This window comes from Symphodus melops, assembly GCF_947650265.1.
Source record: "Symphodus melops genome assembly, chromosome: 5".
NCBI lineage: Eukaryota > Metazoa > Chordata > Actinopteri > Labriformes > Labridae > Symphodus > Symphodus melops.
Genome location: NC_136695.1, coordinates 28,618,171 through 28,633,937, shown reverse-complemented (window position 1 = coordinate 28,633,937; position 15,767 = coordinate 28,618,171). Strand labels below are relative to the sequence as shown.

The window sequence follows — 15,767 nt, the reverse complement described above, 5'->3', positions numbered from 1 at the left end:
ACATACAAATCTTTTCAGTATCGACGCCATCTCGCGATAATCAACATCCAAGCGGTTTATTTTTAAGTATTTATCTTTTATATTAAACATGTGAACGCAGTAAAGAATTACAAGTAATGTCATTTAAAATTTTATTTCATTTAACTTTTTTTTTTTTTTGGGGGGGGGGGGTTAAATAAGTAAACGGAAGGGTTCGAGCTGAATAAATGTTTACGTTTTAAAATGTTTCGTTATGAACAGTTATTTCACCATCCAATCACAAAGACAACACAGTTTTACTAAATATATATATATATATATATATATATATATATATATATATATATATATATATATATATATATATATTTGCATCAGGCTTTTGGAGTACGGAGAAAAAAAAAAAAATAAAATCAACAAATCATCAAATCATTAACAACGTAAGAAGAAAAAAATTACAAAATCAATTATTTAATCAAAACAAGAGGAATGAGTGGAATTGTTTTATAATTTTAATTTTATTTATTTATTTATTTTCTGTATCTGTGGTCGTTGAATATTTCAGAGTTAACTGTTGACGGAATGCGAAAAGCGTCTGTTGTGTCCATGGCAACCAAGACTCCGTAACGCTGCTGGCTTGGACTGGTTGATAATGCAGCTTCTTGTCTTATTTGTTATTGTGAGGAATAAAACCAGGATCTGTAGGCTCTCTAAGAGTAATGATATTCAATAAAGCCAAATGCGTCTTTCTGTTGGTTAAATCTTCTAAAATGCGAATGGTAAGAGACGTTTGGATCAAATTGTTTCAACTGCAAGTTAAGTAGCTAAAACCTTCACCAGCAAAACTAGCTCACCTTCTTCATCAGTATCAGCACATGTGTTAAGCAAAGCACAATGTAGGTTAATGTGGTGCCACAGATGTCTTAAATTGAACCCAGTGCTGCTGGTAACAAATGGGAAATGCTGAAAATGTCCATAAAAAATAGACAAGGGGAAAAACTTGCCCTGAAATCCAGAGGACTCCAGAGCAGGTAAGATAAGTCATCTCCTGTTCACAGATTTGTTTAACAATAATACATGACATCCAATGATTGTTTGTTTTTCAGGGAATCTTACGATCTCAGAAGGCTTCAGTCCCTGCTTGCCAAAATCAGCCCCAGAAAAGAGGTGAACAACAACAATAACACATGACGCCACGTTGAAGGATTGTGTCTAGACATTTTGATAAGGATACAGACCGGCTCGTATTTCTGCAGGCCTGTGTTTATCTACTGTGGTATGAGACTCTGGTTGTTGCAGGTGGCAGCAGCGCTGAGTCACAGTAAAGCACGCGGCGGTGGAGCCAGCAGATCTCAAGGCCTGCATCCTCCTAAAGACACCAACAGACTCAGGAGGGAGAGAGACGACAACAGTGAGGCTGCTGAACTGGAAAAATTCAGGTTTTCATACAAAATTCTGCTTTTTTTTTTTTTAATCCATTTGGTGAAATTCTTCAGACTACAAAACACAAAGTGAATCATCTGTTATAGTTCCTGTTATCACTACCTCATTTTTTAAAAATCAACCAGCCGAGGGGGAAAACCAGCCCACAACACAAAAGTGACCCTTCCCTTCCTCACTCCCAGTGATGAATCACAATTTAAACAAATGTTCAGTCCACAAGAAGATGTTTTTTAGATGGATAGATAGATAGATAGATACTTTATTGATCCCGAGGGAAATTAAAGTTTTTTTTTGTTTGTTTGTTTTTTTGACAACAAACACACAACAAAAGTAAGCAGAACATCGAAGTGAGATCCCAAATTACCTTACCCTAAAAAAAAGTAAAAAAAAATACTGGCATCGTGCCGAACTCCCGAACAGGAAAACAGCTGAAAAGATGAATCAGAAGAAAAGTCTTCTCCCCCCCGATAACACAATAAAGACAAAATAATCCCGCTAAATTCAATTTAACCAGCTCTCTCTGGATTTGAACCCGGGGCTATGGTCTCCATGCACTGACCACTGAGCCACCGCCGCCCTCACTTTGGTTCTTTTGAATGCCATTCATCTTTTAAAAATACGAGATTGCAGATTTTTAAAGTGAATGGAATTGAAAATCACAGGTTGTTTTTCACAGTTTAGTTTTTTTTTTAATATGAATTATTGAATCGTTTGTTTCCCAGCATCACGTACAAAGACCGGCGATGTTTCAGCAGCCACCCTCTGCGAACACTGTTCTCTGACGTCCTCACGTCTTTGGTCAAGAACCGACTCTGCAGGTTAAAAGTTTGAAGCGCTGTCCAACTTCTTCTCACATCTTGCAGATTGCTTTTTTCATATTTGAACTTTTCCTACAGTGAGTGGATTGACCACGCGCCGCCCGAGTCTGTCCTCAGAGTTCTGATCTGCCTGAGATTATTGATCAGAGATCCCGAGCATCAGGTACGACTCCATCAAAGCTTTAAGTTGATGTGTATTTTATAAAGAACACTCCTCCATTATCTGCTGTCTTTAGAAACTCCTCCGTCAGCTGGAAGGCATCAACTCACTCGCCAGGGTAAAAGATGATTTCTGACATGCTTTATGATTTATACGCTTTAATATCCTCTCTTACTCACCGCTGCCATGTTTCTCATTTAGTACATGGAGTCTGTCACTTCCATGTACACGTCATGTGGTGAGCAGGCGTTAGCGGTGCAGGAGCTGGTCACGATGACATGTGAGTAATTTGAAGGTTGTGTGAAGACACTGAGAGCTCGAGGGGTTTCTATTTGTGCGCCTTCCTCATCAGTTCCCTTCCTTTTGATGATTTCTCTGCAGACATGTTTCAGAAGCTGTCTGCTGCTGAAAATCAGAGAGTGTGTATCATCGAGAGCGGCGCTCACAGGGTGAGTGATACGTTCTGATATCTGTGTTCATGAGTGAGAGGCTTGTTTTCATATCAAACCAAGCTCAGAACTAAACATGAACTCAGCTCATAATGCATTTCTATAGGCTGCAACTGATTCATAACTACTATGATAAAAAAAAAAAAAGTACTCTCAGGTGTCAAATTTATTATTTATTTACAAATGTATTATTATTATTTATTATTTCATTCGGTAAGTAAGTGTCTTATATTTATTTACTTGCAGTTAATACAAGTCCCTGTGCATATGTGTTGTTGCTGCTGTTGTTTTTTCAAAGTGCACATCTTTGCACAGTATCTTTATCTATTTTTGGGAAATCTATACTGTTACTTTTATATTTTATATTTTGATATTTAAAAAAAACTTTCTTCTGTTAGTTTACAGAGTGGCTCAGAGAGAAACCTTTTTTACATTTTTCTGTATGTCAGTAAAGACGACCTTTAACCTTGACTTTGAAATGAAGTCATTACCTTTGTCTGGGGTGAAAAGCATCTCTTTTACTCTTCCTGTTGTTAGATGATTTCTTATAGCATCATAAAGGAGGCTCTCTGCTTCGTCTAACTGCACTCTGTTAGTTAGTTTTGGTGTTTATAACAAAATGAACCATTTCTAGACTCTGGTGAAGCTGCTCTCCACAACAGACAGCCGTGTGCTGCTGGGAGCCCTGCTGGCTCTCACCACGCTGTCTGAGAGGTAACAAAATACTTGATTTAATTTAATGCATTTCATTCATTCATGATGTTATAGGATGTTTTCCTCCCACAGCCCTGAATGCAAGGAGGACATTGGCCAGCTCCCGATAGTGGAGAACTTGCTGGTGATACTGCAGGAATACGACCTGCTGTCCAAGAGGTTAGCTGTTGATAAAGTTGTGTTGCAGTTTTGAGAACATTTTTTTTATTTATGAGTGCTATCAATACGACAAAATAAATAAATAAACAAATCAAGGCCTGTGTAGTGTTAGCTCATCTCTTGTCAGGTTGTTTTATGAGCCTCTGGACTCGTAACATGAGCTAACATCCTGATGTGATGCTTCCTGCAGAATGAGTGCAGAGCTGCTGAGGCTCCTGTCCCCTGTGAGGCAGGTGAGAGACCAGCTGAGGGAGCTGGAGGGTCTTCCTGTTCTGCTGAGTCTGCTGTACAGTCAGCACCTGAAGCTTCTGTGGAGCGTCAGCTGGGTCCTGGTCCAGCTCTGCGAGGACCCAGACACCAGAGCAGAGATACGGAGCTGGGGCGGGGTACAGCAACTTCTGAGACTACTGCTCAAAAGGTTTGGCATGACTTTATATGAAATCCATTACATGTAACAACTGCTGTTGAATTTAAATTTTGTCTTTAAAAAATAATTATAATAATAAAAAAATACCTAAAAAAGCCAAAATTACAGCGAACACTTTTAATCCATATAAAAGGTATTTGTTGTTTTAAAGAGCAGCTACATAAACTTTAGTTTCTCAGCTGCAGGTCAAGCCCCAGTTCAAAGTGATCTCCTACATTTCCCATAATGCATCTTGACGTGTCTTTCTTTAGACCTTGATGTCATCTGTGTTATCTCAAAGTGTAAGTTTACAAATTGTGGGCAGAAAGCTTTGCAATATGAAACAAACACATGGAGTAAGAAAAATGTTTAACAGGGTGGTGAGGTCGTACAAACAGGATGCGAGTTGCATTATGGGAAATGTAGGACCAAATAAGATTCATTTAATGAACACAACATCTGCAGTGTCCTAATCAATCAGTATTTACAAAAAACTACGGTTCGGATTTATCCAAACCACAAAACTTAAAATCTTAGTCCAGATTCAGGGACCAAACAAGGCGGCAAAACTTAGTCAGAACTTTTGAACCTATCCATGTCTGCCTCCTTGACTTCAAAGTATTTTAACAGCCACTGATAAATGACACGACTGAGTCACTGATCTGAGTGGCTGGCCTCATGGGATATTTCCTTGATGTAAAAACTCCTCAACAGCGACAGGCAGCTGGTCTCTGACCGCTCGTCCATCGAGACGCTCTCCAGTGCCAACGCGGCCGGCCGCATCCCGAGAGAGCACGTCAGAGAGGAGCTGAGCCTGCAGGAGGAGGCCGACAACATGGTGGCCCTGCAGTCAGGTCAGGGACCTCACAACGTAACCTCAACATGAACATGAAATCTTTTCTGTGTGTTCCACTGGAAGTTAGAAATCCCAAAGTTTCACAGTTTTGTTCCGTTGAAAAGTGAAAATGAGGAAAGACGGTCTGTAAATCTTTCCTGTAAATCCTCGTCCCCGGAGGAGTCTTATCAGAGCAGGAGAATGTCAACAGTTTTTTCCTGTTGTGAGAATCAAGATCTTTTTTGCGGCTCTGATTTTGGTCCAAAGGCTCATACATTCTCTCTGTCTACATGTCTCAAGCTTCTAGATTAAATGAAACTATTTTGGGTCAGAGAAAATAAATTTCATAAAGTTTTGGTCACGCCGGCTAAATCAGCATCCTCAGATTAACTCCAGCAGAATAATGGTGGCAGTGTTTCCTGTCTTTTTCTGCTGAACACACATGATCCTGTGGACATGCACTAATGGAGAGATGTCAGGGTGAGGGCGGGGGGGCAACACACAGTGAGCACTCCTGGGCTGGTAGTGGTTTCAGTGCCTTGCTCAGGGACACCGCGGCAGTGCTCAGGAAGTGAACTGGCACCTCTGGTTTCCAACAAAGTCCCTTCAGACTGAGCTAACTCATCTCCTCTTTAATCCCTGTTGCAGCCTGCTGCACGGTTCTGACTGAGCTCTGTCTGGACGACACATCTGCTCACCACATTGTGCTGGTAAGAAAGACTCGAGCACTGAGGAGAAGACAGAAATGAATAAGTGCAGCGTCCACCGTGTCGTTTCTCTTCTCAGGAAAATGGAGTCTACATAATTGCAAAGTTGATTTTACCAAACAAGGCAGGATCCAGGTTGTCATCTTTACAGGTAAATTCCTTTTTATTGTGTTTTCAGCAGCTCGTCTCGGCTGTAAGAGTCGAGTCGTTTATTTTATTCAATAACAAACACAGCAGAGGGTTTTCTGTCTCAGCTGTCCAGAGTTTGAGAGTGAATAGAAGGCTGTCACTCAGGTGAAGCTAATCTGCCATCACAGGTAGGTGGGCGGAGTCTACCAAGTAACCAGGGCCGTCACAATAGGACTTTTAATTTCACTTTGTTCTGTTCATTAAAGACGTTTAGGGGATGAAGGGAGGAACATTAAAATAAATCCCAGAGCCTGCCTGAACATGTTTTTATTACTGAGCATTACTTCTTTTTTAAATTATATTATTTTATGATAAATAAATCAATATTAAAAATTAACATACTCATCCCTCTGTTTGCTTTATTTAAAGGTCTATGCGTTCCGGACCCTCCGGTTTCTCTTCAGCGTCGAACGAAACAGACACGCATTTAAGAGGTGACGTTTAAAAAAACCACATTTATTAATTTAAGTTTGTGTCATCATTTAACTGATGAGTGTTTTAGAAAGTAGTCTCTTGAAACTCTGCTGCTGTGGCTGTTTCTTCCTCTCAGACTCTTTCCCACAGACCTCTTTGAGATGTTTATTGATGTTGGACATTATGTTCGGGACCTCACGGCCTACGAGGGTCTGACAACCAAAGTCTCACACTGCACTGTAAGACGATATGTTCAGAATGCTTTCATGCATTCATCCAGCTGGTTTCTGGGACGTAAAAAGACTGCATGCATTTAAATTTATTTTTGGGATTGTGTAGATGACACAGGGTTTTCTTCAACTTGCAAAGGGATGATTTACTGTGAGTTTTATGATGCAGGAAGAGGAACTGGACAGCCTGAGAGAGAGCATCGAGGCTGTGGACCAGAACCGCCCCCCCCTTAAAGTCATCAATGGTTACTCCATACTGGACCACCTGGGCACGGGAGCCTTCGGAAGCGTCTTCAAGGTATGACGCTCAAAAATGACAGAATCTGCAGCCAGCTGTGTTGGTTCAGTTTTACTTTAAGATCCTCAAAATAGAAACCTCTGGTGTTGGAAAGTGAAGCCAAAGAGGAGGCGCAAAAAAAACTCCAAAGTGTCCAGCTGCAAAAATCCCTCAAAGTCTTCTTACAAATCTGTTAAAATGCCTATTTTTGGATAGCTTGACTTTATGTCCAAGTTGATCTGCTCGGTTGAACGCTGTTCGGTAAAATGGACTTGCATATACATGGAGCTGTGGTGCAGCTGGCATGTGTCGATGGACCGTGGAGCGTGCAGTAGAAACACGAGCATTGACCACAGAGGTTGGAATCGGCTCCAAAATGTGCAGCAAGGATGCCATGCAGCGCCCACAGGTTCAACGCTATCTGCCAGACCGATATGGTGAACGCCATCCTTAGCTTTCAAAAACTAAGCTCCAGAGGTCACTGACACTACGTCCATGTTTTCTACACTGTATGGCTGGTTCAGATAAAGTCTCCGGGCTCTCTGACAGATATTTCACTCACAGGTCCGAAAACAGAGCGGTCAGAACCTGCTGGCTCTAAAAGAAGTAAACCTCCACAACCCGGTGTTTGGCAAAGACAAGAAGTCCAGAGACAGCAACGTGGACAAAATCATCTCCGAGCTCACGATCATCAAAGAACAGGTTTGTTTTTTAGTAAAGTCGATGCAACAACTTTAATGACCAAATACTGATATATTTAATGTTTGTTGGTTTATTCTTTTCCAGATGACACACCCAAATGTTGTCAAATATTACAAGACATTTCTAGAAGGTGAGAGAATCATTTGAACCCGCTCTTTGAGTTATCACGAGAAAAAGGGAGCGCATACAACAATGAAACTCGACATTTCAGGTGAGAAGCTTTACATCGTGATGGAGCTGATCGAGGGAGTGCCGCTGGCTGAACATCTTAACTCTCTGAAGGAGAAGCAGCAGCAGTTCACAGAAGACAGAATCTGGAATATTTTCATACAGGTAGCAATTCGTCATCATGTCAACCTTTCAGGGGAAAGAAATAAGGAGGGCTTAATAAACTGTCACATTGCAAATTGTATATACGCTCCATTCAGTGACACTTGCCAACTGGAAGTCTATAACATTGATTATTCAGACTTTGAATTTAGCCTAATGGCTCGCTAGTTAAGCACCTATAGAACAAGTCTTCACTGGTGATTCTATTCATGTCTTTTCCCAAAGAAAAAAGACCTTTTAGCCGTGTGGAAACATCCTTGTCTCCCATCCAGATAAACTTTTTGGGGGGCTTTTTATGCCTTTATTGGAGAGGTGGGACAGTGGATAACGTCAGAAATCAGGGAGAGAGAGAGAGTGGCTTTCATGGCCTCTGTCCATGGGGGTGCGGACTAATCGCCAGGCTCCTGACGCCCCACATTCAGATAACGTAACCCCTCACTGCGCTTCTCTGTTTTTCGCTCAGATGTGTCTCGCGTTGAGGTATCTGCACAAAGAGAAGAGAATAGTCCACCGCGACCTCACACCGAACAACATCATGCTGGGGGAAAAGGACAAAATCACCATCAGTGAGTTCATTCACAGCTTTATCAGCAGCTGCCTTGTCTCGCTATAAAAGTCAAACGTGCCTTTTCTGCGCTTGTAGCCGACTTCGGCCTGGCGAAGCAGAAACAGGAGAACAGCAAGCTGACGTCGGTGGTCGGCACAATCCTTTACTCCTGGTGAGGAAATCATTCTGAACATCCGGCCGATGGAAAGTTGATTTATTAAGTTATCACATGGACTGTCTTTGGAGAGTGACCAGCTGAACAGTGGGACTCTTGGTAAAGTTTGCCATAAATTAAAACATTTGTATGTGAGTTCCTCATGTGTTTAGTCCAGAGGTGGTGAAAAATGAGCCGTATGGAGAGAAGGCAGACGTCTGGGCTTTGGGCTGTATCCTGTACCAGATGGCTGCTTTACAGCCTCCGTTCTACAGCAGCAACATGCTGTCACTGGCCAACAAGGTGTTGTACACAAAAAATCAAAGCACACTCTCGAACACACTGGACTTTAAAATTATTTCCTTTCTGTTGACTCTGATTTTTTTTTTTTTTTTTGGTAGATTGTTGAGGCCCAGTACGAGCCTGTAGAGGAGGGAGCGTTCTCAGAGAGAGTCACAGACATGATCAGATGGTGAGTGTTACCCCCCCCCCAAACGAGAGACTCAAACATGATTCACTTTTTGTTGTAATGAAAGAAAACAAAGGGAAAAGGCTGATTGTCTGATTAACAGAACAAACATAGAAGGGTCGGTCCCCCAAACCAGCCAACAAAAGGGAGCTGTTTGAAACAAAGCACCGCCTGAACCCTGAGCAACCATCAATAAAACATGTTTGACTGAAGCCGTCACAGATTGATCGTAGCAGGTTGATTCATGTCTATAAACCCCTCTATTTCAACCCTGCTCAGAACAGGCTGTTTCTGTGTCTGTCGCTTTAAATATGTAAATGAGCTGTGTCTGGCCACGCCCCCTCTCTGGAAGGGCTCGGGTGTACTCGCTGCTTTCTGGCTCCATGTCCTATTGTTTACGGTGAGAAGGCAGACTCAGAGGGCAGAACAAACACCTAGCTGTGGGAGGGTCACCCACCTGGGGGAGGGGCTACTGCCCTTTGTGATGTCATGAAGGGAACATGTCCAAACGGCCTGTTTGAGCACACATTTTCTGAAAGGTGGAGCAGGCAGAAGACGGAGAGGATGGACTTTTCTCATGATTGGGGGGTTTGTAGACAGATGTTAGAGGAACATGGCGAGGTGTGTTTTTCATAACATGTGACCTTTAAAGTCTAATCTTCTAATACATTCATCCGTTACCGTCTTGTGACATCTGTCAGGTGTTTGAGTCCAGATGCAGACCAGCGTCCCGACATCGAGGCCGTCAGCTCCAGGATCTCCGACCTCATGATGAGGCTCATGGACGGACTCTACACTTCCCAGAATGCTCTGGAAAGAAGAGCGGAGAGAGACAGGAAACGAGCGCAGAAGTACATTCTGGAAAAGCAAAGAAGCAGGACGAGCTGCCGTCAGTCGTACCTGTGTCAGGTAAAATGAGACTTCAACGACCCATCAGGAGTCCTTGAGGAATATTTAGCTTGTTTATTGTTGTGGATTTAAAACCAGCTTTCTACATCTTTCAGGAACAGTCCTTTATAAATAATGAAACTCCAACTTCGCGCTCTTCTGCAGCCTGCATCTCCAATCACAGCGAGCAAAATATCACTCAGGGTCAGAATTGAACTCTCTCTTTGTAAACTGTTTGTTTTAGCTGTTGTGTCGTGGACTTATCTCATACAGTATAAAGAGGATTTGAGTTTTTTGGCTTGTTCTGTTTTTACAAAGAGGTAAAGTCGAGGGACAGTGTGACACCTGACCAAACAGAATCCAGGTGAGTAAAGAGGTCGTTATATCTACATAGAGATGTTTGTGTCCAATCAGATTCCTTTGTTGGATTTAACTTCATCGTCTTCTTGATCTGTATTTCTTCTCAGTGGGGATTATGGAGCAAATGATAAACTAAGACCAGGTACATCTGCCTTATTCGTTTTGTTCACCATTTAATCTCACTAATTACTAATAACTGAAATTGGAGTATATATAACGGACCCGACACCCCAAGAGCAGACGTAAAGGAAGTTGAGGCGTGTGTGTTTGTGCTGACTCGTCCCTCAGTGTCCGCGGGGATCTGTGTGTCTCAGAAAAAGCTCCGTCAGATCGACGATCCCATTCAGAGAATCCTTGTGCAGCTGCACAAAATCATCTTCATCACTCAGGTACAGTTCAATTTCATGTAGACGATGTGAGCCATCAGTCAAGGTCAAATCCGTGACTGTGATTTCATCGATAGATTATTTAACTTGTCTGTTTCTCATCTTTAGCTTCCACCATCTCCGCAGCACGACGTCAAGCGGCGGGTCGTGGAAAGATTTAAAAAGGCGCTCTTTTACTCCGGGAGCGATCCGTACAACCTGAAGGCGGAGCTCAGCCAGGTCCGATACTGCCGACTTCCAGAACGTTGTCACAGAAGACGTAAATGAGAATATTCTTCTCCATCTTGTTTTTATTGCTGCAGCTCCTGCAGGCTTCTCCAGAGCTGATGGAGTTAAGCTCCATCGGTGCAGACTGGTGGCCTCTGGTCCAACACGTCACAGGAGACCCACATCATGCCGACAACACAGGTCGGCGCTGTTAATGAACAGTCCCACACTGCAGGTAGACTTCATTTGATTTGATTTGATTTTCTTTGTGCTTCCGACAGGAGACGTGAATCTCAAAGATGGCGTCACATATCAGCAGATGCAGGTCAGTTTCTTAGGAATGGTCAGAAGCATTTTGTCTTATGTCTGACGTTTACTCAGCTTAGCACAAAGACTAGCTAGTAATAGTTTTAGCATAGAACCCTTTATCTGTAAAAGCTGTGATTGGATCCTTTTCTGGATGGATAAAAGGAATAGGGGGGGGGGGGGTCAAGTCCACCCATCCATTTACCGGGTTACGCTGGCGGTCGGCTAAGCAAGTTGACCAAGACGTCCCTCTCCCCAGCAACATTTTCCAGCTCCTCCGGGGGATATCCCAGGATATATAATAACTCCAGCAAGCCAATTCCCAGTTGTCCCAAAATGTTTCTTTCCAGGCGATCGTTGAGGAGCTGCTGGTGGAGAGCGGATACTACGAGACAACACACAGCAGGTGACATTTTAACGTGTTTTTTTATTTTTTTCTAAATTGGAAAAAAAAGCTCTTGTGATTATATTAATTATTATTATTATGTGTTTTTTGTTCACTTCAGGCTCCAAGAGAGAAGAAATGACCAAGGAAACAAATGATCCAAATCCATCCTCGGACATTAACAAACACAAACATATTCCAGCGTGGTGACGTTTCCATCAGCGTTTTTTTTTCCTTTATTAAAGACAGAACAACTAAAGAGAGACAGGAAGTACTGGGAGGAGAGAGAGTGAGGGGCGACGTGCAGGAAAGGGCTGAAGGTCGGATTCAAACCCACGGATGCTTTGACGAGACTCTAGCCTCTGTACACGGGGCGCGCTTCATGACCGGCTTTTGGCGCCTCAGCTGACTGTAAAATCTGAACTTCTGATTTATCTTGAGGTTTTGTCCTTCATTAACAGATCCACAAGTCGCTCTTTAAAATACTGCAAAACACTGGAAATGTTTCAAACTGTAAAGGAGCTGAAGATCCAGAAAAGTGTGTTTGGAAAAAGGAAGTGTTTAAGAACAACTTAATTGTTGGTCAAAGTAGTTGCATATTAATGAACTGATTAATAAGCTATAAGTTTCTTTTCTCAGGGATGACAGTCTCTATGAATTTGTTGTTTTGAGGAATCTTCGGAGAAATGTAAAACTTTACTGCGTCGTGTGTTAAAAGTCACGTTGAAGCTGTGTTTTTTTTTTTTTAGTCCTTGATAAGCTAATCATATCAAAGTGAAGCGGCGGCGATAGGTGCTGTTAGTAACTCCACCTCCATCTTCATCATCATCATCATCACCACCCTGTGCTTTTTATCTGTCTGCTCCTCCGTCTGTGTGAAGCTCTCACTTTTGTTTTCTCAGGTTTATCTGACTGTTGTGTTTTTCATACTCAACACTCGGACTGTTTGTTTCAGCCCTGCAGGACTATTCATCACTGTGTGTGTGTGTGTGTGTGTGTGTGTGTGTGTGTGTGTGTGTGTGTGTGTGTGTGTGTGTGTGTGTGTGTGTGTGTGTGTGTGTGTGTGTGTGTGTGTAAAATGGATGTGAGCCAGTTTTTAACTTCACTTACAAAGAGCTGCAGCTTTTGCAAAAAAACATCAAATGCTTTGAGTCTCTTCCACGTTTTGCTGAACTTTAACTTCGTCAACATGCACTTTGAATTACTGTTCTTTGATTTCCATTTGAAAAGCTTCAGTGTTTATTTTCACTGTCATGCTGAGCTGTAGAGGGCAGCAGAGAGCACACTTTCTCATGCACTTTGATCCAAAAGGGATTCTTTCCTGTCATCTGTATCTGATAATAAATGACATGCTGAATAAAAAACTATTTAATTTACATCCACACTGGGAGGATTTATTTCTTTAATGAGAAAATGATTCATTAAAAAACTGCTTAATGCAGAAATGTTGACTCTGAGCAGACAACCTTTTTGGCGTCCTGCAAAATAATTACTCAGATGAGCCACAGGGGGCAGTATAACCTTTGATTTGAAGAGAAGACGAGCTGATGTTTAACAACCTTACAGTTTGAAAACGGACACCAGCTGCTGCTTTGTCACCTTAAAAATACTAATAGAAAACTGCTCTTTAAGCAGAAACGTGAAACAAAGCAAGAGAATCCAACACACAGTCTTTAATCCGCCAATAAAACACAAGATGTGATCTGTTCCGGGTCGATTTGTTTGCAAATATGGGAAAAATGTCCAGATATGAGAGATTCAGAGTCAGGAGTTCACAGGCTGGTTAGTTTGCAGAAGATGTTTAAAGCCTTAAAAAATCATCTGTCTGTTTCATGTATTGTTTATTTCTTCAGGCACGAATGTCATTTAACTTTTATTTTTATACATTTATTCTCCGTTTGTGTTTCAACAGCAGTTTGTGGAGTTTTGTCAAACATTCAATCACCTTCCTTTTCTTCCTTTATGGAGCTCAGAGAGATGTTTAAACAAGTTGTTTAGTTTGAAGTCTGCTGCTCTTTATTATTAATAACATTATTAATGCAGTACAAAGTATAATACACTGGTGCTGTTCATAAACCAACTGGATTTGTTTAATAAAAAACACATTTCTGTATAAAAGAAAATACAAAAACAGAGAATTTGACAGAATTAGGTATAACAATGAAAAACATGAAATGTGATTACACTTAAAGGAGATGATCCATATTTTAATACAGACGTAATGTTAAGACGTTTTGATGTTCGCCGTGGGGCGGCAGTAGCTCAGTCTGTAGGGACTTGGGTTGGGAACCAGAGGGTCGCCGGTTCAAGTCCCGGCACGGACCAAAGTCCGGAAACTGGTCTGGTAGCTGGAGAGGTGCCAGTCCATTTCCTGAGCACTGCCGAGGTGCCCCTGAGCAAGGCACCGAACCCCAAAACTGCTCTGGAGCGCTTGCTGTGGGCAGCCCCCTCACTCTGAGACCTCTCCATTAATGCATGTCACTAGAACCCTGTTTGTGCATGAGTGTGTATCTCGGCCTATGTGTGTGTTAGACAGAGTGTAAACCGAATTTCCCCTCGTGGGATTAATAAAGTGTAAATTATTATTATTATTATTATTAAACCTAAAAAAAACAAGATACACAGCTGTTGGCGTATTCGCTGGGCGTGGCTTCCTGCTGCTCTGAATGTTCACGTTCTGTCCACGTGCCAGAGCAAAGCAGGACGCAGAGATGGAGGACACGCCCAGCTCACTCAAATTTCCCTGTGACCACATTGACCGATTGACTGAGCTGGCCAATCAGAGGAGAGTGGTCGCCTTAAAGAGACAGCAGCTGAAATTAACCGTTTCAGGCTGAGGCTGAAAGGAGGGATTTTCCTGACGCCGGTATCAGATAAATAAGAAGGTTTATGAGCTACACATCTCAAAGTAGGTGTCTCAGACTGACATCTTTAAAGGCAGGGTTGGTAGTTTTCAAAAACTAGCATTATTTTGAAAGTAGCATTCCCTCAGTGCTCCGTCTTCACCCACCTCCTCTCCTCTGTGCTCCCTCTAAAGCCACGCCCCCTCACTTATATGAAACTACGTTGTCTCATGTCTCATTCAGCGGTCAGTAAACTCTCAGTATAAACTCCGTCATCGGTGACGAGCTCTGAGTGTGAGCGAGAGCACGCAAGAGGTAGAGAACGAGCAGGGAGACAGGGAGGCCTGTGATTGGTTCATCAGAGAGCAGGGAGACAGGGAGGCTGTGATTGGTCCATCAGAGAGCAGGGAGACAGGGAGGCCTGTGATTGGTTCATCAGAGAGCAGGGAAACAGGGAGGCCTGTGATTGGTCCATCAGAGAGCAGGGAGACAGGGAGGCCTGTGATTGGTCCATCAGAGAGCAGGGAGACAGGGAGGCTGTGATTGGTTCATCAGAGAGCAGGGAGACAGGGAGGCGTGTGATTGGTTCATCAGAGAGCAGGGAGACAGGGAGGCTGTGATTGGTCCATCAGAGAGCAGGGAGGCCTGTGATTGGTTCATCAGATTGGTACCTCGTGGCAGACATTGGTTGAAGTTTTTACAGACTTACAAACTGATACAGATGATGGATTTTCTTTGTTCCTTTTTCAGAGAACCTGAGTTATTAATTTCTGTCAGGACCTAAAGACAGTTTCAACAAACATCTTAAAAAGTGGATCTGGAGAAAATGACCAACGCTGACTTTAATGGTGAACGTGAGGATACTTGATCTCCTTTAAATAACATTTTAGCCCTCTAACATCAGAGAATAAACTAAGTGAGGTTAAAACTTTAAGAACGCGTACGGGAGGAGTAACGTTGTTTATTAGCTTACTTACAATGTTCAAACTCTTGTGACATATCTGATACTGCAAAACTCCAGCTTGCTTTAAATGATATGAGCTGACACATATATTTATATTTATATAAATCGAACCAGTTATGAACATTCACTGCTATGAGTAAAGCTTTTATAACTGTACGTTGTTCTGTTTCCCTTTTTGTAAATATAAATCTGCTCCTTTTCTTATTTTTACTTGGCTCGGCTGGAAATCAAACGTAGTAAAAACAACTAACTTTTCTAAACTAAACGCTACAGCGGTTTGTCCTCACGAGGTAAAACATGAAGGTGTGTCGTCACATGCAAATATAAATACGGGAAGGAACCTGAAACAGAGAGGTGGGAGTGTTCGAGGCTATCCTGGTCAGAGTACGCTTGACCCCAAAGTCTGGGTTCATTTGATCCGCGTGAACATGAGTCCGCTTGCAGAG

At 42.3% G+C, this 15,767-nt stretch overlaps 1 protein-coding gene across 1 annotated transcript; it reads left to right on the top strand.

Moving 5' to 3' along the window:
• The first annotated feature begins 563 nt into the window (after positions 1 to 563).
• On the top strand, positions 564 to 12,248 carry nek10 (NIMA-related kinase 10). Its single transcript, XM_079343609.1, has 34 exons — positions 564 to 1,010; positions 1,086 to 1,146; positions 1,279 to 1,418; positions 2,145 to 2,240; positions 2,319 to 2,403; positions 2,477 to 2,518; positions 2,602 to 2,680; positions 2,782 to 2,849; positions 3,484 to 3,563; positions 3,636 to 3,722; positions 3,913 to 4,140; positions 4,843 to 4,982; positions 5,612 to 5,673; positions 5,750 to 5,821; positions 6,229 to 6,293; positions 6,410 to 6,512; positions 6,673 to 6,801; positions 7,345 to 7,482; positions 7,567 to 7,612; positions 7,694 to 7,815; positions 8,276 to 8,378; positions 8,456 to 8,531; positions 8,687 to 8,816; positions 8,915 to 8,985; positions 9,684 to 9,891; positions 9,987 to 10,074; positions 10,189 to 10,234; positions 10,338 to 10,372; positions 10,519 to 10,619; positions 10,725 to 10,835; positions 10,919 to 11,024; positions 11,105 to 11,148; positions 11,480 to 11,535; positions 11,636 to 12,248. Exons 1-34 carry the CDS (start codon positions 940 to 942, stop codon positions 11,670 to 11,672), a joined length of 3,126 nt encoding a protein of 1,041 aa, XP_079199735.1. The 5' UTR covers positions 564 to 939; the 3' UTR covers positions 11,673 to 12,248.
• Positions 12,249 to 15,767: the final 3,519 nt, after the last annotated feature.